Raw genomic sequence first — 27381 nt, 5'->3', positions numbered from 1 at the left:
TCTTTTCCCTCTTTTGAGCTCTGCAGTGGCTGCTCCAAGTTTTCCTACACTGGTCTGCATCCTACTTAGGATGAAAGAACATGAATCAGATAGTTTTAGTACTGTATCAAAGCATTGAGAATATCAACACCAGCTTTAGCCATCTCACTATCATAAGAAATATTTAAATGACTGATATAGCTCAAAAGAGACCTCTTCCTTGGTGTCACATTCGATAAGATTTGTCTAGTATAATTTCAGTTGTCCAGCAATCAAATGAAGGACACCGTCTTATTATATATTCTATAGGCATGCCATCTTATTATTTATTCTGTGGATACCTCCAGCTAGATGTGGAAAAGGAAACTCAAAGCAATTGAGCATCATTTCATTTTTCTGTTCCTGGGAGCTCTAAATATAAAAATCAAGGTCGCTACTGGACATGGGTTTGGATGGACTCCGGGAGTTGGTGATGGACAGGAAGGCCTGGCATGCTGTGGTTCATGGGGTTGCAAAGAGTCAGATGTGACTGAGCGACTGAACTGAACAGAACTGAACTGTAGTTTTATGGAACTCTTCTGTACAAGGACTTCATTATAAGAAGTAAAATAGTGCCTGGAAAAAAAAACAATGATGTTATCCTGTGAATCTGGGTACATGCTATCTGTTGAGCATGTATGGGAAAGATTTAAAAGGATGGGCGATTTAGAAAAGCAATGTATTTGGGCTTCTATGTGACACAGTTGATGATTTTCTTCAATATTACTCAATAAGCTTTTATTGCAGGTGTTGTTAGTTGCTATCCAATAACTTCTTATCACTTTCTTCCTTTATAACAAAATCCTGATTTTATTGAAAAAAATCTTATTCTTCTCCAACCATGATCTGGCATGACCAGGTGATACAATTATGGCTAACATGTTCTGAGTGGTGATTCTTTAAGGTGTCTCATGGTGATGAATTCTTTGTGGGATAAATAGAAATATATAGAAAAAACAGCTCCCCTCTCTTTGTTTGGTTGCTTAAAATTATTGTAGCCAACTTACTAACATGGAGATGTTTTCCATTATATTGAGGGTGGCAGAACGGAAGTATGGAAATGATTTGGGTCCTCGACATGGCTGACCTGATTTAACCAACTCTAGTTGTGCTCCTGAAATCTTTGTTGAAGGACTGCTGTGCTTTTAGGATTATATTATTATTATGTAATTTGGGGATTTTTCCTTACTTTCTCTCTGCTTTCCCACCTAGCTTCACAGCTTATTCCGTAGAATATGATAAAATATGTCAAGACTTCACATTTGTGACAGTGTGCAAATTGTTTCAGGGCTTCCCAGATGGCACTAGTGGTAAAGAACCCTCCTGCCAATTCAGGAGGCATAAAAGATGTGGGTTCAATCCCCTGGAAGAGGGCATGGCAAACCCAGTCCAGTATTCTTGCCTGGAGAATCCCATGGACAGAGGAGCCTGGCAGGGTACGGTCTGTAGGGTCTCAAAGAGTCGGGCACAACTGAGGCAACTTAGCATGCATGCACACCCACAGTTCGTTTCAGTTGTCATTCTAGTATCATTTTTATAAACATGTTTATAAGGTGATATGATAATGTCAGGTAACAGATACTAAGTAAATAGTCATTTTCATCACTTAATATTATAAGCATGGCATCTAAGCAAAATTAAAATCTGGCTATAACCTCAGGTATATTTTGTTGCTACCTATGTCTTTCCTGTTTTTTTGTTCTACTTTTGCTTAGCAGTTTCTACCAGATGCTTGGATATCGATAAATAGTAATTGTGTATATTCTATGTTTATTTGAGTTTATCAGGTTACACAATGAAATGAAGATTTTATTGCATTTATCTTTCAGAGTTTAATCAGAGTGTATTTACTCCTGCAAGTGCAGACTTACAAGTTACTTTTCTCTCACTAAAATGTTCTAGTGTGCTTTTTTATCATTATTGCGAATTTTGAGGCACATTGACTAAAACATGATACAGATTTCTCCCTATTGTATGGTATACATAAATACCTTTTCAGATATTTTTGTGTGTCTTTGAACGCTTTGAAATTTTCCACATGACTGAAATTGACAAACGATATGGATCAACTTTCTTTGTAATAATAACATGCATATTGCTCAGATTTTCACATGAAAATGAAGAAAGCTAGTGGAATGGGTCGCTGGTGAAATACTTAGCTTTTTAATGACATATATTAGACTCTCTGTGATTATCAACACTGTACTGTTGTCTTATTAGTCACTTTTTAGTGGCTGAACTAAATGGTTTGTTTTGACTGTCTCACTGTTTGGAAGAAAAGCTATTGCAGAAGTTTTATGTCTGTTTTTGGTCTTGTTAAACTAGAAAGGGCATAGTCCTGTCTCAGAGGCTTTTCTTGAAGGACTTACAAGTCAGAGCTCAGTGTCTGAGTTTGTTTCCAAACTTAAATTTCTCAAGTTTCAGAGAGACAGACTTCTATTAGGCCACCGGGCTAGTGAAGCAATGTTTAGATATTATTTCAATCAAAGAACTGTGTTCCATTACCTTAGGATCTATGTCAAGCTGTGGATTAGGTTAAAAAACCAACAAAAGCTCCTGGTGGTTGAAAGATTATAAGTATTTTGCTACATTACTGCATTGCAGGCATGAGCACGTTCTTTCAGCATTTTCGAGTTTCACAACGTTACAATTAATTAATTGTGTCTATCTAGCTAAAACACTAGTCAGAGTTACTGTCTGCACTTTTAATAAATCCTTTGAATTCCCTTGATCTTTCTTTTTTCTTATCCTCTCTGCGTACTGTAGCAAAACTTTCCCAAACCCATAAAACTTTGATTAATGGAATGAAGAATTGGATTTGTGATACCTGTTTTCGTTATTCTCCCATGCTTCTCTGACCTTGGGGTCACTTTCTAAATGTTCCTCAGCCTTTTACGAAAACTGGTAATTAAAAAAAAATAAAACTGAAATTTATATAAAGCATGACCATCCTTGCTGTTACTAAGTTCTTTATCCACAAATGCATACAATAGCCATTTACTATACACATTTATATCTAGTGTTTCTGGTCTAGCAGTTTATGTCCCTTCATTTTCTTCACTCTCTCTTCCTTTTGCTCCCCAACCATATGCATGCTTACAAATTAAGTAGAAAATAGAGTGCGGCAAAAAAAAAAAAAGTTTATCATTGAAAGTATTTTTCATTGTCGCCTTTGGGTAGCACTTCATGATTTCTTGCATGAAATCCAAAACTATTCATTGATTCTAAAACCATCTACTAATGAATGAAAATGAATTGTCTCACTCTGCTTCAGTTTCTGATATCCAGATTTAACTATGTTTTTGGAAGATGTATGTTTTTATCCTCAACTTTCTATGCCAATAACCCAACTTTTTTTTTTTTTCCATTCAGAATTCATGGTAAAACATCTTTAATTTCCAGGTTTCCTTTCTCCTTAGTCTCTCTTTCTCTTCTAGGCAAAAATAGTAAAGAAGCAAAGCTGCTACTATGAATGTCTTTACATCCTTGACCCTGGGAGAACTCAATGTCTCCCAGCGGGTGTTAAAGTGTATTTCTTAGTAGGGAGCCTGCTCCCACTTTTACGTGGTCCTGCTGGTGTAAGCAGCTATCATGTTTGGATTCAAAGGTGGCCCAAGATAGCATCCTGGGGACACGTTCCTGGAATGAAGTAAAGCCCAATTCTGTCCATATGCTGCCAGGTGGGAAGAGGGTTGGGTGCCCTGCTGAGAGTGATGTGGTTTGTGAATAGAATCTAGTAGGGGTGTCCAGTTCAGAGTATCAAGCCAGTATCCCTTGATATCTAAAGTAAAATGCAGAATATGGCATCTTCCCTTTCTCACAGCTTAGGTAAACTCTTCTGGTGATGTGAGAATCGATCTTATTTATGCTGTGGTGTGGAGATAAAGATATTGCAATCAGGGTCATAATAACTTTTATGCCCAGTATAGTGCTTCCTAAAAGAAGGAGTTTTTTTAAAACTAACTTTTTTTTTTTTTTTTTATTAGTTGGAGGCTAATTACTTCACAACATTTCAGTGGGTTTTGTTATACATTGATATGAATCAGCCATAGATTTACACGTATTCCCCATCCCGATCCCCCCTCCCACCTCCCTCTCCACCCGATTCCTCTGGGTCTTCCCCCTTTTAACTTTATATTGGGGTGCAGTTGATTTACGGTGTTTCGTTAGTTTCAGTGTACAGCAAAGTAGTTCGGTTGTACATACCCACTTCAGATCTAGGGATACCTACAGACTGAAAGTGAGAGGATGGAAAGAAGTATTCCATGCCAGTGGAAATCAAAAGAGCAAGCACCGGGGTAGCAATACACATCTCAGACAAAAAAGGGAGTATTGATTCAGAAGAATTCAGTTCATTTTCTTTGCTAGAAAATAATGAAAAAAAAAAAAAAAAACCAAACTACTCATGAGTGATTATTGGTTGAAAGTGTCAGCTAAATAGATAGACTTCTTAAAAATTTGAATTGCCTAACAATAACATGAATTATTTAGTTTCTAAGTATATTTGATTTTGAAAATAGAAGGTTTTTTTTTTTTTTTTTTTGGTCTAAAACAGGGCAGACAGTACATAAAGAATGTACTTATTTATAGTATATTTAATTAATTTTAAATCTACGGTGAATTTTGTGCACTAATGGTGAGTTAATAAAGCATCATGTTTTGCTAAGTAGAAGACCCAATTTAAGAGTTATATTTGCAGAAACAGCTTGTCTTCTTCCTCCTTTTTGTAGTTTTACATTTAGCTAGAGAGATTGTTCACTAAGATTCAACACCTAAAGAATGCATTTTTTTTATATTGTTCAAAGCTGACCTCTGCTTTTAGAAAAGTTTATCTGCACTTTTTCATCTGTTTAGAAACATACATTTTTGGTTAAGAGATCGAAGACAATCCTTCTTTGTCTTTTTTTTCTCCTGAGCTAGGGAGGTTGAGATAAAAAAGAATGACTGCTTTAAAAGTCACACATGGCTGTAATTTAAGATTTTTTTCCTCTCATTGTCCGTAACAGTTGAAAGAAACCTTCAATGAAAGTTTATTAACTAGGCCAATGCCTGAGGCAATAAAGGTTCATTTATTACCAGTTTCTTGGCTGTTTTTCTTCTTCTATTTTTCGGTTAAACTCATAGCGTAAGATAATACTTCACAAAATTAAACCTTTGACCTTCTGTAGAGTTAAGTCTCCTTTGATTAGATAAAGTAACAATTTATGGTCCAGCATGAGGTTGCACATGAAATGAATAATGCAATAGACTCCGTGTGGACTGAGAATCTATTGCTTTTGAAAAGATGAATGCTGTTTAAAGGGGGGAAAGTCCGCTTAAGTGTGTTGTCTTTATTCAATATGCACTTTAGCAATATTTCAAAAAGCTTTACTTCCAAGATAAAGTTATGTTTGAATTTTCTAATTCTCAGAAAGAAGATGTATGGCAAAAATACTGCAAAAAGCTTTTTAATTCTTTGTAAAACTGTCTTATGAGTGATTACGCCACACACTCCAGGTATTAACAAAGGCTGAATTATAAAATAAATAATCGCATGAGAAAAATGACCATTGCTTTTACAAATGGAGTTCTATAATGATGGGACAATTAACATAGTATAATTTGCAATAACGTGATAAGCTACTATTAACATAACTTAAATTGATATTTGATAACTTTTACCAACAAGATATGTGAGAACACTATATAATTATAATAATATTAAACTAGATCCTTTATTTTTAAACTAACCCATAGGAGTTCAGTTTCTGTTTATTATGAAAAAGTAACTTTTGTGAATAACAGTAATGTTTTAAAATTTGTTTTGCTTAAGGTATGTTATAAATTTGAAATGCCATATGCATTGCCAGATTTCTCTCATTTTGCCATGTGTTCTTTTCAAAATTGTTTGGGTAAATTGAGAAAAGTCTCAAATCCATCAGTGAAAATATTTTATTGGAATTGCCTAATGATTCCAGAGTTGGACTATAAAGAAAGCTGAGCTCCAAAGAATTGATGCTTTTGAACTGTGGTGTTGGAGAAGACTCTTGAGAGTCCCTTGGACTGTAAGGAGATCTAACCAATCCATCCTAATGGATATCAATCCTGAATATTCATTGGAAGGACTGATGCTGAAGTTGAAACTCCAATAGTTTAGCCCCCTGATGCGAAGAATTGACTCATTGGAAAAGTCTCTGATACTGGGAAAGATTGAAAGCAGGAGGAAAAGAGGACAACAGAGGATGAGATGGTTGGATGACATCACTGACGTGATGGACATGAGTTTGAGTAGGTTCTGGGAGTTGGTCATGGACAGGGAGGCCTAGTGTGCTGCAGTCCATGGGGTTGCAAAGAGTCGGACACAACTGAGTGCCTGAACTGAATGACTCCAGAATAGATACATATGATTTCAGACTCAAATTTGACGTTTATTTCTTTCTTCAGCTTCATGGAAGTACAGAATTGTATACACAGCATAGGTCCATGTTTCACATGAAGTGTTATGATTAGCTGGTTGTTTAAATTACTAATTGATATGCAGAAGTTGGATGCTTGAGATAAGTGTTTTAGTTTCAGTTTGGTTCTTTTTCAATTAGCTTAAATTATTTAAGGTGAATAAATCTACTGTAGTGATTTAGTTTCTTTTAGTAGAATCTCATGGTACAACATAAATTAGGTCAAGAGAAGCCATTGGATCAGTGCGATGACAAACTTCACTCATAAATGAAGAGATGTAAGGAAAATGGAATATTTGTTCTAAATTATAATTGTTTTGAAATAAAGTGAAAGGTTTTATTGAAATGTACAAAAGACTTGCATTTCTTGCCATATTAGAAATTAGATATTTCTTTCTGTCATAATGATTTTTGCAGCAAAAAAGCAAAAAGAGAAAGAAATGAGCAATGTAATGCCAACTGTTTGTAATTTTCCTTGACATCCACTTGCTCTTTTCCTAGGTGAGCTGGATTGATACTAATATAACCTCAAGGGGGAAATCATTTTAAACATAGACAGCATTTATTTCTTGAACTATAAAGTACAAGGTTGTCCCAAAATCATACATTGTAAGTAACTGGTCTAAATTACACTAAGAAAATTAAATATCATAACTATGACTACAAAAGCATGTCATAATAAAGGTTTCCCGCCACCCTTTAGAGAAGAGTGAACAACTTGAAGTTGTGAATGAAGAGCTATATTTTTTTTTATCTTCCTTGTCACATGGAAGTATCTATTTTTCTGAATTAATCAGAATTATTCTTTTCCATAGACCAGCTTTAAAGCAGCAACCAAAACCCTACATTTCCAAACACTACAATTGAGCTATCACCATTCATATTTTTCTTGAAATCATATAAGAAAAATACATTATTTATAGGCTGAGTATGGAGATTCAATGAAATGATGGAATAAATATAAGAACCTAATGACAAAAGTGTGAAGAATATCTTGCTTCAGATAGTCCTTCCATTATTTTCCTGTTGTTATCCAGCATGCGCTTAGTCGCTTCAGTCGTATCTGACTCTCTGCGGCCCTATGGACCATGGTCTGCCAGGCTCCTCTGTCCACGGGATTCTCCAGGCAAGGATGCTAGAGTGGGTTGCCATTTCCGTCTCCTGTTGTCATTCAGTGAATATGGCTGTATACTGTTCTTAACTCAGATCCCGACCTCTATTTAGAAAATGTGTATGTGTTATTTTATATATATATATATGTTGTTGTTTAGTTGCTAAGTCATGTCTGACTCTTTTGCATCCCATGGGCTGTAGCCTGCCAGGCTCTTCTGTCCATGGGATTTCCCAGGCAAAAATATGGGAGTGGGTTGCTCTCTCCTTCTCCAGGGTATATTCCTGACCCAGGGATCCAAAGTACACTTCCTGTGTTGCAGGTGATTCTTTATCACTGAGCCACCAGGGAAGCCCACTTATATATGTATATGTATATATATAAATATAATGAAGCATTTATATATGTGTGTGTAAAGTAATACATATATATATATATATATTTCTTGAGTCTTTTACTTTAAAAAGGTTTATATAACTATATCAAAAAAACTTTATGATTACATTTTTTCCAGTTATTTATCTCATTGGATAACTCCCACAAATAAGACTTACATGTCAAACAATCACTTCTATTATAACTTTTTCTCATCTCCTCCCCTCTTCACCAACAATCATACAGTGGCAGAGCCCTGCATGTTATGATGATTCTAGAAAAAGAAAAAAAGAGAGACTTATTGAAGTATCAGAGGATTTAGAAGAGGATTTACATGCTGTTGAGAAAAGGAGAAAACATGTGGAAAGATTATTCTTAAACTAAAGTGCCAATGAGGTGACTCTTTGACAGGAAATTAAATTTATGACACTGTTTTCTCTTTTCACTATTACCTGCCTGAACTGTTACCAATATATTGACAAGTGGCCGCTTATAAAAACATGCTTTCAGAATGTTAATACTGTCAGTTACTCTCAGGTTGGTAAGAGCCACCTGCTTGGGGTCAATGCTTTTTGTAATTTGGTTTGATGAGTCATGTAGGTAGTAAGAAATATTGGGCCATAGACAAATGTGAGAACATCTAATGCCCAGTTTAGTGGAGAATGGAACAATGAAATGAGAAGAGCAATTTATTGACAATTCAAGACAAAGATTACCTCTTTCAATTTTTTTTTTTATATATGTCAGTTTTTCTGTATTCAAGATATAGAGAGGAAAATAATTTATTTGCCTTTCTTCTATTTCTTGTTACTCTGTATTTAAAATATAAGACTCAGAGTAGCGTTATGAACAATATATTTCATCAGTGGTACAGGTTAAAAGTTTTGCGCACAAAGTTGAATGTCAATTTTAAAAGTTGAAAGTCAATCCTAAAGTCAGTCAACGCTGAATATTCATTAAAAGGACTGATACTGAAGCTCTAATACTTTGGCCCCCCTAATGCAAAGAGCTGACTCATTGGAAAAGACCCTGGTGCTGGAAAAGATTGAGGGTAAGAGGAGAAGGGGGCAACTGAAGATGAGATGGTCAGATGCTGTCACTCACTCAGTGAACATGCGTTTAAGCAAACTCCAGGAGATTGTGAAGGACCAGGAAGCCTGGTGTGTTGCAGAACATAGGGTCAGAGTTGGACACGACTTAGTGACTGAACAAAAAGAAAGTTGAATGACCATTGTTTTCACGACAAATAGATTCTAAATTTTATAAAATGGAATCATAAATGAACATTTATATCAGGTTGTTAAGTGAAGTTAACTTACACTTGTGATATTATCTGTGCATCTGTAACTTTGACTTCCTGTGCAATCCATAAGCTACTTAAGCAAACAGCTTTCATTTTCCTTCAATGATTCCATAGTTTACTGTATTCTGTAATTTTCTTTTTACATTTATGGACGGAGTCAGTGTGGGCAGTACTGAAGAGGGAGTTAGGGGAATTGGGATTACTCTATCATTATTTAATGGTATAACTTTATAGAAATGATTAACCTAGATGCCCCTAAGTTGCATCATCAGTAAAATAAAAGAGGTGCAGTAGATAAAGTCTTTCTTTTCTCTGTGTTTTACAAGTCCAGATTCCAAGTGTCTGTTAAATATTTTTCTAAAGGTGGTAATGTTAACAGATGGAGTAGAAATAAAAGTTTTATATTCAAAATATTGTGTCAGGTTTAACTTCCAAAAATTTCATATTTTCTTATTTTAAATCATAGTAATTGAAACATTTGAATTGATTCTGTTTCAGCCTGATTCTATGGGTTAGTGTTTAGAAGTTGAGTGTTTCAAAAACTTCCATGGAAATTTCTCAGTGATTTTACATGTGGCCAAATGACATCCCCATGGGATTCAGTCCCTCTGACTTCACTATTGCTGTTACTTTGTAAACTTTGTGAGGCTGCAGATTTCAAGCTAATCAGTAAAGAATGCTAAACTTGATGTATACTTGATTTATTAGTCATTATCAAGATTATAATACACTTCCTGTATATTTCTCCAAATTAGTAGATTTTTTGTTGTTAATCCAAACATTTAAAAATCTAGTTTAACCAATTGAAAACTGGAAACTGGTATAGTGACTGTTTACATTAACAGCCTCGAAGATCAATTTTTCTTTTCTAATGTACCTTAGGAGAAGAACTCACATTCAAAATCTTCAGCCTCTCCTGCTTTGCAATAAAGTTACTTATTCTAATTGCTTATCATTTCTGTTATTTAATCATTTAATGGTGAGGACAGACATATTTCAATCATAATTTCCATTTAATAGAAAGTACTGAGAAATAAAATAACTGTGAAAATTAGTTTCAATTTTTTAGACATCTGGCATTTAAATAAGGATAGGAAGAAGACAGAGGGGAATAAAGGTACTGGTGTTTTCAAGTTGTTATATTGAGCCAAGAGTTCTTCTAAGACTTGGAGTGATTTCAATTGAGTTGTAATTCAGACTCATATGGAGCTTACAATGCACCTTCAACAGAGTTTTGCAAAAAGTCTATAGGACCTGTCAGGAGCAGAAAGATTACTTCACAGTAATGACTGTTGAAATGAGCTATGCTTTTTGATGTTTTACTTTCTGAATCGAATTGTTGGACAAGATTAATTGCACACAGCGAGAATTTTAAATGAATGACTATGTAAAACATTAAGTATCTCTGTATGCCACTTGGGGGAGAAACACCTAGAAGGCTTAAGTGAATAAATGAATTTAATGCACAAGATGCCTGGGCTAATTTTAAAATTCCTTTACTAACATCCTTTATTGAAAATAGAAACCCACTTTATTCATCTGTCTTGGTTATATTGCTCTGGTTGAGGTAATTTAATATTCTTGCTTTCTCTAATCTTCTAGTTCAACAGAAGTAAACAATAGGTTTCATAAATTAAAAATACACTCTTCTGAACATGCTTATAAGATTAAAAAAAAACAAGGTTGTAAACATTTATGACTGAAACAAACTAGATTGTTCAAATACTGCCATGATGTATCATGTATATCAATATGGCACTGATATCAGTTAGAATGCAAACAAGGTTTTAAATGATGTGCCCCTTCATTTCAGCTGGAGAATCCGCTTCACACCATCTGCCTATCAGATGGTTAGGAACCAGGACTGCGTATTAATGCCACATGTTCGATTTTCCTCCTTCTTGTAATGGTTAGATTCATACTGCTAATAGCTGTGCACGAGCACTGTCGATGAAGTTTCTGTGACGGTGGAGTGATGAGATATTTATAAGCCGCCTGTCTCCCTGAATAATCAGTAGGAAGAATGCCAGACATAAATAACTTATCAATTCCAGAATATTAATAATAACTACCATTGGCTGGAAATGAGTGCATGTTAAAGTGTTTTTTTCTAAGTTTGGTTAAAGTGACAGACTCATAAAAAGTCTATCGTATGGAAGCTTTGAATGCTTACTATCTCTTGCTTATAACTAATTTTATTTAGCCATTAAGTCTTGGAAAATACATTTTGTATGGAATGTGATGTAAAAGTAGACAACATATCAAACATTTGGAAGTCATCTTGTTGTCTTTGAAACCAAAGATCAAAGATTAGACCTTTCAAGTTAATGAGCAAACAAACAGATCAGAGAAAGAATTTGACAGCAATATGTCTCTTTTATTGATATTTATAATCTATAGTTGTAATCTACTCTTTATAACTAGGGATACTAACTTATTTGAAATAAATAGAATGGGGGTACTTTTCCCTTTTTAGAGAGAGCAGTCAAGATTGTATAACAGTATTTGAAGTATTTAAAAGCTCTTTTGATAAAAGTTGAGAGCAAAAAGAAAATGCTATCTTTGCAAGGAAAAGGCTCTTAAGCAATAATAATGCCTGCTTCTCTTCCAAATGATAAACCCATGGATTGGATTTTGGATATTGAATTTGAAGTAGCAAAGGCTTTGTGTCAATATAGCACAGAGTGGAAATTTAATGATTTTATGATAAATTTGATCGACATAGACTACTAAGTCAAATGATTTCATAGAAGCATGATTTTCAGGTGTCCACTTGTCAAATGGCTAGATTCTAACCCTACACTGTTGGATAGCTTTTGTCATATTTGCATTTTTGTGAATAATTGAACAAATGTAAAACTAAATAAAGGTGTGCTGGATTTTATGGGTTACTTGAAAAATTTTACTACCATTTGCAGAGGGTTTAGCTGTTATGTGCATTATTTTACCTTTATGCCCCACAACACTACTGATCGAAACTGGTATCTCTGTTTTAAAGATAGGAATTTTGAAGGTTTAGGAATTATATAACTTACTGCATTATTTCATAAAAATGTGATGCCTGTTGTCCAAAGTTTGTACGACTCTTTAAAGTGTTTCTTTCAACCACCATAGGTTTACTCTTTGTATGATAGTGAGTTTATATAACTAGTAATTTCCATGTAAGTCAGTTTTTCAAAAACAACTTTAAAAGATTTTAATGGAGCTTCAAAAAATAAAAGTATTATTAAAAGAAACCTATAAGCCAAGATAAAAATAAAAAAAAAATCTAACAATAGCTAGTTAAAAGATAATGTAGAATTTGCTCTGAAGGAGCAAACAGGATGGAGCCCACAGTAATGAGTGTGTAGTGTAATTCAGACGTTAATATGACAAGCTTTATTTCTAAATGCTCTGCAAAAATATGCTCATTCTTTTGTAAATGAGAGTTTATAAAGATTAGATAGAAAAAAAAAAAAAAAGCCTAAATATTTCTTCATGCTCTAAGGCCTCTGGATTTTACCTAAAGTTTGATTCATAGTCCCTTTTCCGAGGGCCAATATAAGGTCTAGGAATTGCACAATGTATGCATGACTTATTATCCTTTCTCTGAAGGAAGACTTTTTTTTAAAAAAACAAACAGTCTTTCAATACATTATTTTATCAATGACAGAATTTTAAGCATACATTAAAGTCTCCCCATTGATGATGATAAAATAGGATTTACAACATTTTAAAATAAAATAAATCTCCACTATATTTGACTGCTCAGTTTAGAGCATGTTTTGATCTTTGTGTATAAGATACTATGATTGTTCTTGGGGTGTATAAAAAAGAAAATTTCAGGAAGTAAAACAGATGGTTTAATCTTTCTTTAGTGGAAGAGATTCTTTATTCACTTATTTGTTTCATCACTGTAAACGTGCACGCGCGCTCACACACACACAAACACACACACACGCACTTTGTGTGTGTTATGTATACACATGACTTTTCCCCCAATGAGAGAAGGACATCTGATAAAAATTCTACGTGATTGAAGAATCAGAAGTGACTCAGGCTCTTTAGTTAACAGTTACTGTGTATACCAAATAGACTTGTCAATGTAAGTGGTTGGTTGACTTAATCACATACACGACTACTGCATTTGTATCACACAGAAATGCAGCGTTGCCTGGTTGGCCTCTTTGTTCTGCTGTGCTAAGCTACAGGCATAGAACACTCAATTCTCCAAAGTCTGAACCTACAGTTCTGAGTCTGAGTCTACAGCAGTGTGTCTTGGATCCCGATTATTGAGTTATCCTAATTTTAACAAGTTTCCTTGTTGATTCTGAACTATACTCACTTTCAAAAACCACTGCAGTGTCTTACCTTGTTGATTCTTACTATACTCACTTTCAAAAACCACTACTAGGCTAATAAGCTTTTATTGTAAAATGCAGCCACACTTTAGTATGGTATATTATTGTCATCAAAAAATCTAAGGGCAGAGAATCAACTTGTTGAAAGATAAAAATACAGATTTTTCAGTCCATCTCTCAGAGACAAAAAGTGAAAGTCGCTCAATTATGTCTGACTCTTTGCAACCCCACGGACTATACAATCCTCCCAACCAAGGGATCGAACCCAGGTCTCCCATTGCAGGCAGATTCTTTACCAACTGAGCCTCAAGGGAAGCCCAAGGATACTGAAGTGGGTAGCCTATCGCTTCTCCAGGGGATCTTCCTGACCCAAGATTGGAACCGGGGTCTCCCGCATTGCAGGCGGATTCTTTACCAACTGAGCTATGAGGGGAAAGCCCATCTCAGAGACAGATTCTGTGAATATGGCCCCAGGGAAGATAATCTTCAACTTCACCACGCTCTGCAGCTGGATTTGATATAGATGATCACTTCAAGAAACTGGATTACCTGGTTCTTAGGGAAAAAAATGACTTGTTTTGTTTGGAAAGAGTAGAAAGCAGTCATAAATATGCTGTTTCAGGGTGGGATATTGAAGGAGAATGTCATGAAATCTGAATATGGGGCAAGTGGAAAGAGTTCTAGGTAGGAAAAGCTTACACAGGGCGGAAAAGTATGGGGTAAATGTTATGGATTACCAGTGTTTGCACAAGCAGACCATTCTTTTTCAAAAAGTTTTATTTCATATTGGATATAGTTGATTTACAATGTCTTGTTAGTTTCAGGTGTATAGCAAAGTGATTGAGTTACATACATATATATGCATATTTATACTTTTTCATATTCCTTCCCATTACAAGCTATTATGAGATACTGAATATAGTTCCCTGTGCTATATACTAGGTCTTTGTTGTTTTTCTGTTTTATATACAGTAATGTGTATCCATTAATTCCAAACTCCTAGTTTATCCTTCCCCCAAAGTTTCTCCTTCGGTAACCATAGTTTGTTTTCTAAGTCTGTGAGACTGTTTTGTGAATAAGTTCATTTGTATCATTTTTTATTTCCACATATAAGTGGCATCATATGATATTTGTCTTTGCCTGTATTCCTTCATTTAGTGTGATAATCTCTAGGTCCATGCATGTTGCACCAGCAAACCATTCTTGATTACATAGGAAGAGTTTTAACACTGTATTCTCTATGAAACAGAGACCAAACACTGGAGCTATTTGGTGAATTTGTTACACTGTCCTTTCAAAGGCAGCTTCAGTAGGGAACAAAATACACAATGGGACCTCTTTCAAAAGTGAGTGTCTATATTCTAAAGTAAGTTTTTAGTAGAGGCAGCCAGCCAGAGGGGATTTGAGAATTACATGAGAGATTTGAAAGGGCTATGACAAGGCCAACAGAAAGTGCAATAAATGCAGAAGTGAAGGTGAGACTTTTGTAATTGTCTCCAGCAATGGAGAGTAAATGCTTTTTATTAAGTTAATGAGATTTGCTACTGTTAGTATATTTTTATTGACTGCAATATATATAAAGTGTTTTTAATGGCGTACATTGATATTGTCAAAGTGAAAGTCACTTAGTTGTGTCCGACTGTTTGTGACCCCATGGACTGTATAGCCCATGGAATTCTCCAGGCCAGAATACTGGAGTGGGTAGCTGTTTCCTTCTCCAGGGGATTTTTTGCAACCCAGGAATCAAACCCAGTTCTCTCACATTGCAGGCAGATTATTTACAAGCTGAGCGACCAGGGAAGTCCAAGAATACTGAAGTGGGTAGCCTATCCCTTCTCCAGCAGATCCTCCCGACCCATGAATCAAGCCAGGGTCTCCTGCATTGCAGGTGGATTCTTTACCAACTGAGCTATCAGGGAAGCCCGATATTGTCAAAATAATGCCCATATTTCTCTTGTGGCTTTCCAGGTAATCCAATTTCAGACGCATTTTTTTCATTCAGATACAAGTTGTGCCAGGCTTTGGCTTCAGTGTTTTAGATACTTATATTAAGAATGTTTTTCTGTCCTTTTGGTGTTATAACCAGTTAGAGGAATCAGCCCTAACTAACCCCCAAGCAACATCCCTCTCCCCACCCCCCCTCAAAAAAAAAAAAAAAAGTTTAAGGGAGTGAGTTTGTGTTCTCAGATTTCACATTAAACTAACCCAGGGAGCAGTACATTCAACTCAAATATACAACTCAAAATACGCAAAATAACCAGAATCTCAGACGATAGAACTCAGCTCTTTGTATGGTTTTAAAGCTCTGTGAGTGATTCTAATGCACAGAGAAGACAAATTCTCATTCATCAGAGCTGAGAACACAAGCGCTACTCTTGTGGAGTAGGGTGGGGAAAGTCAGCTCTTCAAAATAAGCGAGTCTTAGATTGATTCTTGAAGTATTGGAGCTCTTTCCCAGGTAGATTGAGGAGTCAGAATCCTAAGCCTGCTTCCACTGAAAAAAGAAAAGTGAAATGAAGTGTTAGTCACTCAGTTCTGTTCAACTCTGCAAGGCTGTAGACGGTAGCCTGCCAGGCTCCTCTGTATGTGGGATTCTCCAGGCAAGAATACTAATGTGGTTAGCCATTTCCTTCTCCAGGAGATCTTCCTGACTCGGGGATTGAACTCGGGTCTCTTCCATTGCAGGCATATACTTACTGTCTGAACCACTAAGGACGTTGATTAAAGAGTCAGGATCCTGGGCCTGCTCCCTGTGGAGCATCATATTTAAGCCATCACATGATGGATGCAGGGACAGGTTTGGGCTATGGGACTGGACAGCTTTTCTAGAAAGTTTGAGCACCATGTGCAGAGTCTAATTTGAAAGAGGAAATGTCTGTTAGAAGATGTGAAAGATGTCTATGTTTCTGAAGCACAGAGAGCAAAAGGAACCTGGTGGAAAGATAATGCCATAGAGAGAAACAGAGGACTGAACACACAGGGCCCTGACAGGCACATGAAGCCCCCAACTTGCTCCTCAGAGCAGGCATTGAATGCCAGGATTGGATTTTCATTTTCATAAGGTTATGTTGACCGCTGCATGAATCATAAGAGATTGAAAGTAGAGAAAGTAAAAGCTGTTAAGAAATAATTACAATACTCCACGGAAGAAAAAGCGACAGCTTGCACTAGGGGGAGCCAGTAGAGATGGAGAAAATTGGCTGAATTCGAATGTTATTAAAGAATTAAATTTGAGGACCCATCCAACATCAAGGTGAGTTAGTAGAACTGAAATCAGCAACTGTTGCAAATTCAATAGCTTTCTTCTTGTCATCATGAAACCATACTGAAAATAGAATATTTTTAAAGTATTATAGTTAAGTTATAGCATGTATGTGTATCTTACACAGAACTATCTGTTGGAATTTGTATTAGAAATGTAAGCCTGGCAAGAAAAATGTCAAGTGGAAAAATAAAAGTGTATCATAAGTACTCTTTTCATAATAAAATTATTGAAAGCATTTTTAAAAGTCAAGGGTTAGTGCAGGCAGATAAGGAGAATTAGGATCTTCTAGCTGAGGAGGCTGTGGCCAGCTCATCATATCCTATAGGAATCACAGCTAAGACTGGACTTGACTTATTAAAGTAAAAACTAGAACCCAAGGCCTGCCTAATTTTTACTAAACATAATGTGGCATTCTTCACACCATTTATCTTATTTAATCCTTCTATTATCCCTTCGTGAATAGGATGACTTCACAGATGAAGAAAACATACTTAAGAAGATTTTATAGCTTATGTAAGGCCATATCATGCATAGTTATGTTTCATGCTACTGAGCTTGATTCAGATCTATCCAGTAATAACACTCATATCTCAAATGGTAGGTTTTCTTTTTTGCTTGAATACTGTGGAACAAGATTTACCTGCTGCATAAATCAAAGATAAAGATGTGTCATAAATTGGAGATGGGACAACACCAGGCAATAAAGGGAAAGGACAAGTGGGATGTTCACACTGGTGACAAGGCGAATTGAGGAAGAGAGGTTTTCTGGGAAACACAAACAGAATTTTAAGAGAACAGGAAAGAAAATGTTCTGAAACATCTTTGAAGGAAATGAGTAACTGGGGAGTAAATTCAATCATAGGAAGAGGAGAGAATCAGTTCAAGTTGGGACTTAAATGGCAATAAGTGTTCAGCTCAGACCCAGATGAATTCTTTTAGTTCAGACCAATGCCTTTTTAGGGGGTGGTTATCAGTTTGTAATGCAATGATCCAGTCTGAAAGTTTTGTTGCATTGGGGTGAAAGGTGTCAGGGTGTTTTTGGTCAAATCTGAAGGAAAGGTGAGGTCTTCCCCTAACCTCTAAAATAAAGCAGAGGTTTCTAAGGGAAAGCAAAAACAAAAACAAAACTTTCTTTAATTCCTGAGGCAGTAACTTATTTGCTGTAGTAACTAGAAGTGATGATTAGCGGGGAGGAAAAGGAGGAGAGAGGTGTTCAGTCTCTAATCTACCAGCTGCGAGTGGAAATAAATCATACAGATAAATTCAGAGCAGGCTGAAGCGCTGTAGCCAGAAGCTCTGAAGCAGCCATAGCAAAAAGTATGAGGGCAGTGGGAGGGTATATCCTTTCATAGATGTCAAAGTTCTAAAGTTAAGAGAAATCATTCATGGAGTTGCTCAGACATGTCCAACTCTTTGTGACCCCATGGACTGTAGCCCACTAGGCTTCTCTGTTCATGGGATTCTCCAGACAAGAATACTGGAGTGGATTGCCATGCCCTCCTTCAAGGGATCTTCCTGACCCAGGAATCGAACCTGGGTGTCCTGCATTGCAGGCAGATTCTTTACCATCTAAGCCACCAGGGAAGATTTGAAGAATGTCAGGATGAAGTAAATTGACTTAGCAGAAGTTCACACATCTAAGGAAAACAGACCGCTCCTCTGCTCTGAAACCTGTGATGGTACCTAAAGCTGACACTTCTCTTTCTGCTCTTCCATATTGGTCTGACTGTTATTTCTAATTTCATGATCACTCCTTTAAAAAAAAAAAAAAGTTATTTATTTATTTGGCTTCATCAGGTCTTGTGGCACATGGGCTTTTTCATTGTGGTTTGCAGGCACAGTAGCTTCCAAGTGCGGGCTCCAGAGTATGCAGGCTCAGTAGTTGTGGCACATGGGCTGAGTTGCTCCATAGTATGTGGGATCTTAGTTCCTTGACTACGGATCGAACCAGTGTCCCCTGCATTGCAAGCCGATTCTTAACCACTGGACCACCAGGGAAGCCCCCTCATCATCACGCCTACCTGTCATTTTCTTAGTGAACAGAGACAAACTGTTTGGATTGCTATCATGGCCTAGTGATTAGAAGGGCTGACTCTGGGACGAGAACGCTGGAGGATAAGTGTAAGAGTCATCGAGGACATCTGATGGTCTGGGAGAAAGGGCAGGCTTGGAGGGGCAGAGCACATGTGGGCCTTGGGGCCGAGTTCAACACAGGAGGAGTGAGGCGTGAGAACAGGGAGATTTAGGGTGATTAGCTAGGTTTCCAGGTCTAGTGAAAAGCTTGCTGAATTAAGTTAAGCAGGTTATGTTTTTGCCCTCATTAGGCAGCTGGACAGTGTTGGAAGCAGGCAGGGAATGACATGGTCAGATGGAGTTCTTTGAGAGAGAATTCTGGCCTTATTTCTACTGTTATCCTTCTGTGTATGAATTATGCTTCTGCTAATACTGATGTGGGAGTTTGGAGAGCATTCTGTCCATTCTATCAATGTTCTTTCATTAGTTCATTGGGAATGAATATATGATATGAGAGTGTTGCATAAAGGAATCCGATACTCCAACATGTTTGTATATGTGTTGTATAAAGTACATGAACTCGTACGTGAAAAATCAGAATTTGCATTACCTCACTTTTAATTTATTCTTTAAAGGTTTGACAGCAGCAGCTGCAGCAGCTGCTGCTGCTACCAATGCAGCTATCGCCGAAGCAATGAAGGTGAAAAAAATCAAATTAGAAGCTATGAGCAACTATCACGCCAGTAATAACCAACATGGAGCAGATTCTGAAAACGGGGACATGAATTCAAGTGTTGGTAAGTTTTCTGTTCAGTGAAACTTACTGTATTCATTTTGTTACTAAGTGACTTTCTTTTACAGAACCCAGCTATTGGCTACCCATTCAAGAAGTTGTTCCTTTTAGCTTTGAAGATAGTGTACCTTTTGAAGAAACCGATTAGCCTAACAACATGTATTCTAAATAAATAATTGAAATTATTTTTAAATGTCAGAATTAACTAAGTCTGCAACTCCTACTATAAGATTTTAGTTAACATATTTCATAATACAAATAAGTTTTATTAGTTATAATTTTGAAATAATTGATTATACACAAGGTGACAGAAGAACATTTACAAACAAAACCACACACTACTAACCTTTAATTCATTGGTTACCAAAGAAGAAATGTGCCTTAGCAGCAAAACATAAACTTCGCCTTCTCATGTGCTGGCTGCCAAGAATAAAAATTATGCTGATAATTAATTCTTTCTGTATACAACCATTGTCAATTTCTCTTATTTAAACTATGCCACTTCAACTTCTTAATTTGACCTTTTTTGTTCTTGAGGCGTGGAGAAAAGTAAGATTAATAGTCACTGTTTAAAATAAAAGGAACAACTTTATCTTTGCAGAATTCTTTTGGGTAATTCATTTTGTCAGTCACCTTCAAGTGAGGGCTACACTTTTATTGATGGTATCTTTTGTATCTCTGTTTTTGCGATACAACATTATACCCTCACCAAATTATTTTTCTTTAAAATATAGAAATCATGCTCAAAATATAATGTAACAGGAGAAATTTAGATACTACAAGATGTATACAAGAGACTATATCCAGCATATATGTTCATGAGGGAGGCAGTAAGTTATGGCAGTTCAATTAGATTTTCTTTTCTATGCTGCATTTTAACAGATTATCTCTTTAAATAATCAGTATCTGCTTACTTTCAGTTCCTTGACGTATGGGTGTAGGTGTAGGAAGGAATGCTGTGGACTTCATTGATAATCATTTTCACAACAGTTCATGAGATCATGTGCTAGATATGAGTAACATAGTAAGAAGTAATTTTAAAACACATACACAAAATGCCATGACTTTAGTGATGCCGAAGTGGAATGTAAAAAAAGAGGAAAAAGAGAACTTTTTCATCAGAACCAGGCAAGAGAAAGAAAAGGAGTAGTGTTAATGGCTTTGATTTGAGAGCATGATAAAGAAGGTGGTAGCAATTCTTAGAAGGATGGAACGATGTGGAAGAGAGCCAAAGAATGGCACAAAAATTGAAAAGAACTAAAGGAAACATCAGTGTTCACACTTGCGGTGCTTCTATTAAGAAGAAAGAGGGCAGTGAATTGTTCAGGTTATAGTGTACACACTTTAATTTAAACTTTTAAAAGTTAAAAACTATTGAAGTAAAATGAAAGAATTGTAATTATCTTTTTAAAACTATTAACTGCACACAGTTTTAACATAATGGTCTTTTACTTTGACTGATAAAATAGAGCAAAAATTGGACACTTAAAAACAAGTGATTAGCCATTATAGACCATACTTATAATTCCAAAACATAATTTGAATTGTTTTCAAAATTTAGGAGAGTTAAGACTTCAGTGCGGTTTATTGTTGGTAGTTGGTGTTGTGAGGAGGGATCTTGAAGTTAGCCAGTGTAATAACACTTGAACAAAATATATTGAAACTTTATACCTCTGTCAAATTTCCTGAGCAGCAGAGTAGAAACTGGCTTTGGAGAAACCAATAGGCATAAGATAAAGAGAACATAATTAGGCATTGACATACTCTTAACATTTGATATCATGAAATAATATTTGCTTTCTGGTCACCTTGTGCCTACCATAATTATTTGGATACCTCGACTATCATAATGGCTTAAACAAGAAACAGTTTAAGTTTGTGTTTTAGCTGGAAGAAATCACTTTTCTTCCATTAAGGTATTTGCTTGCTAGTTAATATCGCTTTTTAGTTCTGACACGCATCATCCAGTTTGAACCAGAAATGGGTATTTATTTGAATTTTCCTAGAGGGTCTTAATATTTTGAGACTGTGTTAACATTAGTGCTACCATAGGTCCCTAAGACACATAGATCATGTGTGTTATATATCTATAGCTGTTTGGGGGCAAAATGTTATCATTGTCATTTTTCTTCTGTTCTCGCATACCACTATCCTCTAAGAATTTTTGATTTATTATCCTTCATAGCTCTTGCTCCCTTCTTTACCTGGAGATCAGGGAAACAGAGTTTGGAGCAGGGAGGGGGTAAAGTGGGAGAAGGTACAGGGCAATGGTGGGGGGAGTTGAGTTTGCATAGATCATAGTAGTTGCTTTAAAACGGGCCGCAGTTTTCTCTGCTTCTGAGGACAGTGCCTGCCTCTTGGTAAGTGTCTAATAACTACTACTTATTAAACACTTCTTAACTGCTATGTGACTTTGGAAAGTTATGTGAACTTTCTGAGCCTTGCATTCCACATCTGAAAAATGGCATAAAAAATAGCATCTACATCATGAGAATTAAAGGAAAGCATATTTGTCAAGTGTTTATCATTTTATTCATTACAATGTCTGTTTATCACACTTTTGATCATGGGTACGGTTGCTTGTGTGGGTATTGTTTTTGCTATTGTTATTCTTTCTTCCAGCTTGCCCTCCTGAAAACCACCTTCTTCCTCTTTTTACAGCCATCAACTGTTTCCTCCTGTTTTCCTCTGCTCTCTGCTAGGTATTATTTGTTAAGCTTCATGCTTGTGAAGAAATTTGGGGGCATCTGTGACATCATTTGGATTTTGTTGTGTGTTTGATTTTAGCTTATTCTAGGAACTCAAAAATAATCCTAATAGTCTCAACACTCACGGGGCATGCAGTCTAATGGGTGACGTGGTTAAGTAAGACAGTCATAACAGGATATGGTGGATCCCCAGGAACATCAGTTAGCAGGAGGCGCTTAGGAAGTGGTATTGAAGCCTATGAATTCCAGGAGGAATCCCAAGAATCTCAGAAGCTTTATATTTCAGGATACAAATGTACTTGCTCTCATGAATCTATCAGCCCTTTGAAGTAGGAAAACCCCTCAGAGAAGTGCTACTTAAATGATGTATTGTTACTCTCAGCCCTGCCCAAATCTAGTGGTATTTCTGAAGTCAGTTCAGGTTCTTTTTTTCCCTTGTACTCATCTGGCTCACAAGTTCTGTTAAATGTTTCAGGGCTGTGTGTGTAGAAACACTCTATTTTGCCCCCTCTTGGTTGTAAATAAAATCCTTGCTGCCCTAGAAAATAGATTTTTTTTTTCTTTTGCTTGGTTTGGTTTTATTTGGCTTGGTGAGGTGAGGGATGTTTTTATTATAGATGAGTGTCTCTAGTTCTTAATATGAATTGCAAAAATTAGCCAGAAAAAAAAAGATGTTCAAAGAAAGCTGTGACACTGACAAATAATTATTTTACATCCCAATTTTACTTGGTAACCTTGAGCTCACATCTTTCCAACAGAATGATCACTTTAGGAAGAAGTGAGGACTTTAGGATAGACCCCAGGAAGGCATCAGTAGGCTGAGTAAAATATATGGCCGTGTCGCCATTCTCCCTCATCCACAATCAATTGGATTCTTTTAGTTTAATATTTACTTGCTAAGATGAGATGCTAGTCTGCATGGTGATAAACAGTCTGCTCCTGGCATCTGAAGGTGACCTGTCAGTTCATATGGACAAATCTCCTGCTTACTGAAATGTACAAAATAAATCATTAAACAGGCAGGTGCTCATTCCCAGATTTAAATCACCATAGATTTATGATTTGAATTAATGCTTCATTTGGCCATAGAAATAGATGCTGAGACAAATGATATGCACTGGTTGGGGTTTCCATACTGTAGCCATCCTGATATTGATTACTGAGATGTCTTTGCAATCTCTTGTTTATATCAAGTACTATCTTGTGACAGGTTGGCTGATATAAGCTACATTGCAGATAAGAAGGAAAAATGTCCTGGATTCTTTTTAGTGGCAACACTATCCACAACATACAGACCAGATAAATTGCTATTTTTTTGCTCTAAGGACTGATCTACATAACCATCTTAAAAAATGCTGCTTGGAAATTGGGGCTGGGATATTGGAAAGGCAGAATTTAAAACCGTGAACCCAAGGTCAATTTCATAGTCTCTGTGGCTGTGTTTTATCTACTTATCTTTTTTTTTTGGCATCATGCACATTTTTGAGGATACTAAATTAATCACAATCGATTTAATCTAAATAAAGGAAACTTAATTTAACTTCTAGTTTTTAAATGCTGTATAAATATTGACATAGTAAGCATCTCCTAATAGTTTCTCTGTTATTTACATACTTGCTAAACCTAATATCTTACTCCCTTAACTAATGACAACAAAGGAAACGACTCTTTTAAATATAAATACATTAAATATTATTTCCAAGTACAAGCGTTTGTGGACTATAATTTACTAAGAGACAGGAAAAGACTGCATTTTTACTTCTCTTAACATTTTATTTAAGGAAAACACTATGTACACAGTTTAAAGAATACAGGAGGATTTAAGAGGGACCTTTGCCACCAGCTAATATCTGACTCATAGAACTGGTAAACAGCTATCAACAATAGTAGATTGCTTGTTTCGTAGGAAATGAGTTCATATCTATTCAAAATGTGATCTCAAAACAGATGTCCCAAGAAAATCTTATTGTTTAAACTATAGTCATAACCCCAAACTGCTGTTATTTCTTTGAGGAAGTGAAGTAATCTTAAGACTTCAGAGTTTGTCCTCTGAACACCATGGAAAGTAGACAAGAATACCCTAATGCAGTAATCCACAGACTGAACACATTTCATATGCCTGAAATGTAGGATTTGTTTGCATTTTCCAAATTTGCAATAGTTAAAAGGATATAGGAGTTTCAAGTAAAAACAAGAATTTGAGTTTGGGATTAAACAGCTGTGTTCTTCAGTGGTATTCCTTACTGCTTACCTCTGTCCACCAACAGACAAACAAAACAGTGATTTAAAAAAAAAAAAAAGCCAGGCAGATAGATAATAAAATTATCTTCCCCATCTGACCATTCCCTTAACTTTTTTTTTGCTAGTCCCAAAGAAATAAAATATTTTACATGGTAGTCATTTCCTTTCTTCTATCTCACGTGTCTATTTGGAAGGAAAAATTAATATTGTGATTTCAGGAAAAAGTCTTGGAGACCTTGAGAAAGCAAATAAAAGGAAACAGAACACCGGCCACCAAGCAGAGCTCTGAAGTTGCGCGTTGGATTCTCTGCTTTGGCAATGTTAATGAACCTCAAATCCTTCCTATAATTAGATGAGGGAATTGCTTATATTTTCAAACAGATGATGCTGCTATAATGAAACGATTGACAGGGAATTTAAGAGTGTCTACAGTAGTCATTTGGTTTCTGTTATAAAAAAAAAAGTTTAAAAAGAAGATTGGCTTTAGACATAGGTCCTGAGAGAGGTAGTAATTTACATAGCATGCTGTGACAGGTGTCTTTGTATAGGAAGGAAATAAAATGGAAGACTAGAGAAATGATGGGCAGGTATAGCAATTTTTCGGGGAGGGGGTGTCCTGTGCCTTTTCTGTGTAGGTTCTTTAAAAGGGGCCGAGACTCAAGAGATGGATCCGGATTGAGTGCACAGCTGTAACTGCTGATGAGCTAATTGCTCCTTATCTCTCAGCCCCATTCATCTTCATTTTTTACCAATTACTGAGAATTATCTGTGTTCTCAGTTGGATATGAGAGTTAATCCTTTTTGGTTAAGCTGGCAGTACTGTGAGCAGATTCCAAATCGGAGGGTGAAAAAGCCAAAGTAAGCTTGCTCTAAAAATGTCTCCAGTTCAATTACAGTATCAGTGATTCATAAGAAATTTGCCATTGTTTAACAGATTAAATGTGGAACTTTTTTTTTTTTAACTTTCTTAATGTTTCTTTTCCTAACAATGATTGCTAAGATCCTTCTTCCTGTCTGATGAGTAAAATTTAACAATATTAACAGCCAGAGTCTTGTAAACATGGAAACAGACAAGACTTCCCTAAAAGACCAAAAAAACTCTGACACATGAAATGAGAAATATTTTAGAACTGATAGCTTTCAATTTATATATAAACACTTTCAATCAATGCCTTTGCTGTCTGTGGCTTCTCACATGGTGAGAAAAGTATGTCCAAACATAAACCTTTTCACAAATGTCACATTAGTGGAATTTTAATGGAAGGACCACATAAGCATCTCCTAAAAGTGTAGGAACTGCCATGGCTTGTTATTCAGTTGATGGTGAATAAGCCATATGGTTCACATCATTTCCTATGTAAAAGATGTCTTCATATCCTGACACTTCCCACAAAGTTGCTTACTCCAACAATAAAAAACTAAAAAGTAGTAACCAACTCTTTCATAATTTTCAATACATTCTTAAATATTTAATATTTCTTTCATTTCTTCTTCATGAAATATTTTAAATAAGGTAATCTGATGTGAAAATATAAAGAATAAATAGCTAATTTAAGACAAAATTATCATTTGAAAAGCTTATAGTCTGATCAAAACAAGTCCTTCTAGATGCTTCTAAAAGTTGAGATGTGGAGCAAAGGGCAAAATATGTCAGAAGATTTAGCTTCTAGTAATAACATCGCTAATAAGTAACTTAGATAGGTCTCTCAATTTCTCAGATTTCTTATTTAGTAAATAAGGAGCTTGATGCCCACTTAGCCTTTGGCTCTAAAATTCTTTGATTTTTGAAACCTGAGTAGAAGATCAAAGGCAAGAAGTTATTTTTTTTACAGTGATTTCTATAATCAAACACAAAAACTTAAACAACTTAAATGTTCAAAAAAAAGGCAGGTTATGTAACCATTACCTATGATGGATAAGGATAGAAAATACTTATTTGGAATATAAGAATAAAAAAGGATCCTGTGGTAATAACTAGTCATTTTATTAGGCTCATTTTCATGATTTTCTAGATAGTGCTTGGCATTGTTTGCATTTTCTTGCATAACATAACATCTTTATTGTGCATACAGAAGATGAAAAACATTAGTGATCATAACAGGGGACTATGGGAAAAATGCACCACTTAAGAATATTTGAGCATGTATTTCTGACTCTACTCCCAATAAGTAAATAAAATGATTAGAGTATGAATAATAACATACACTAGTTTTATGTATGAATTATTAAATGTATTATATGATATAGGTAAGCAGAATACAGAGATTTTTTTCTGCTTTTTGAGTAGTGGCTGTTTCTTTTTCATAAAATTTTTATCATTTATATGGGCAGTTGAAGAACTAATTAGAAAATATTAGCCTAATGTTTTGGTTTTAATATTGCTTGCTCCAACTAATAACAGGATAAGAAGTATACTAATAGAATAAGGATTTAAATTAGGAAATATAAATTAAATGATTTTATATGATGCTGTATCCTAGTGTACTCATAAAACATAAGGATATGTAGCATATATCCAGTTGGATATGTTATATGGTAGACTGCATCATGTTCTAGGAGATTGAGTGCATTTATGACAGCCTTGTAAATATATTTTCATCGAGGAAAGCCTTAAATCAACTGCATCAATGTGCTATTATGTTTATAGGAACTTCAAAAATAATGTATAGTGGGAACAAACCTTTCTGTTTAAAATAACCCCAGGCCTTATTCAATCCTTTTAAGAACAGATAACTCATTTTATTTATTAATATATGGTCCTACATTATTTTCTCTTATAT

At 35.6% G+C, this 27381-nt stretch overlaps 1 protein-coding gene across 1 annotated transcript in view; it reads left to right on the top strand.

Annotated features, from left to right (window-relative positions):
* The window catches only part of DACH1 (dachshund family transcription factor 1), a 452631-nt gene that overhangs the window by 221642 nt on the left and 203608 nt on the right, over positions 1-27381 (top strand). Inside the window, 1 exon segment of the mRNA XM_061133018.1 lies at positions 19495-19656. Coding sequence (XP_060989001.1) covers positions 19495-19656 — 162 coding nt within the window.

This window comes from Dama dama, chromosome 30, assembly GCF_033118175.1.
Source record: "Dama dama isolate Ldn47 chromosome 30, ASM3311817v1, whole genome shotgun sequence".
NCBI classification, from domain to species: Eukaryota; Metazoa; Chordata; class Mammalia; order Artiodactyla; family Cervidae; genus Dama; species Dama dama.
The sequence above is the reverse complement of the archived record's forward strand: the minus strand, read 5'-3'. Positions and strand labels throughout refer to the sequence as shown.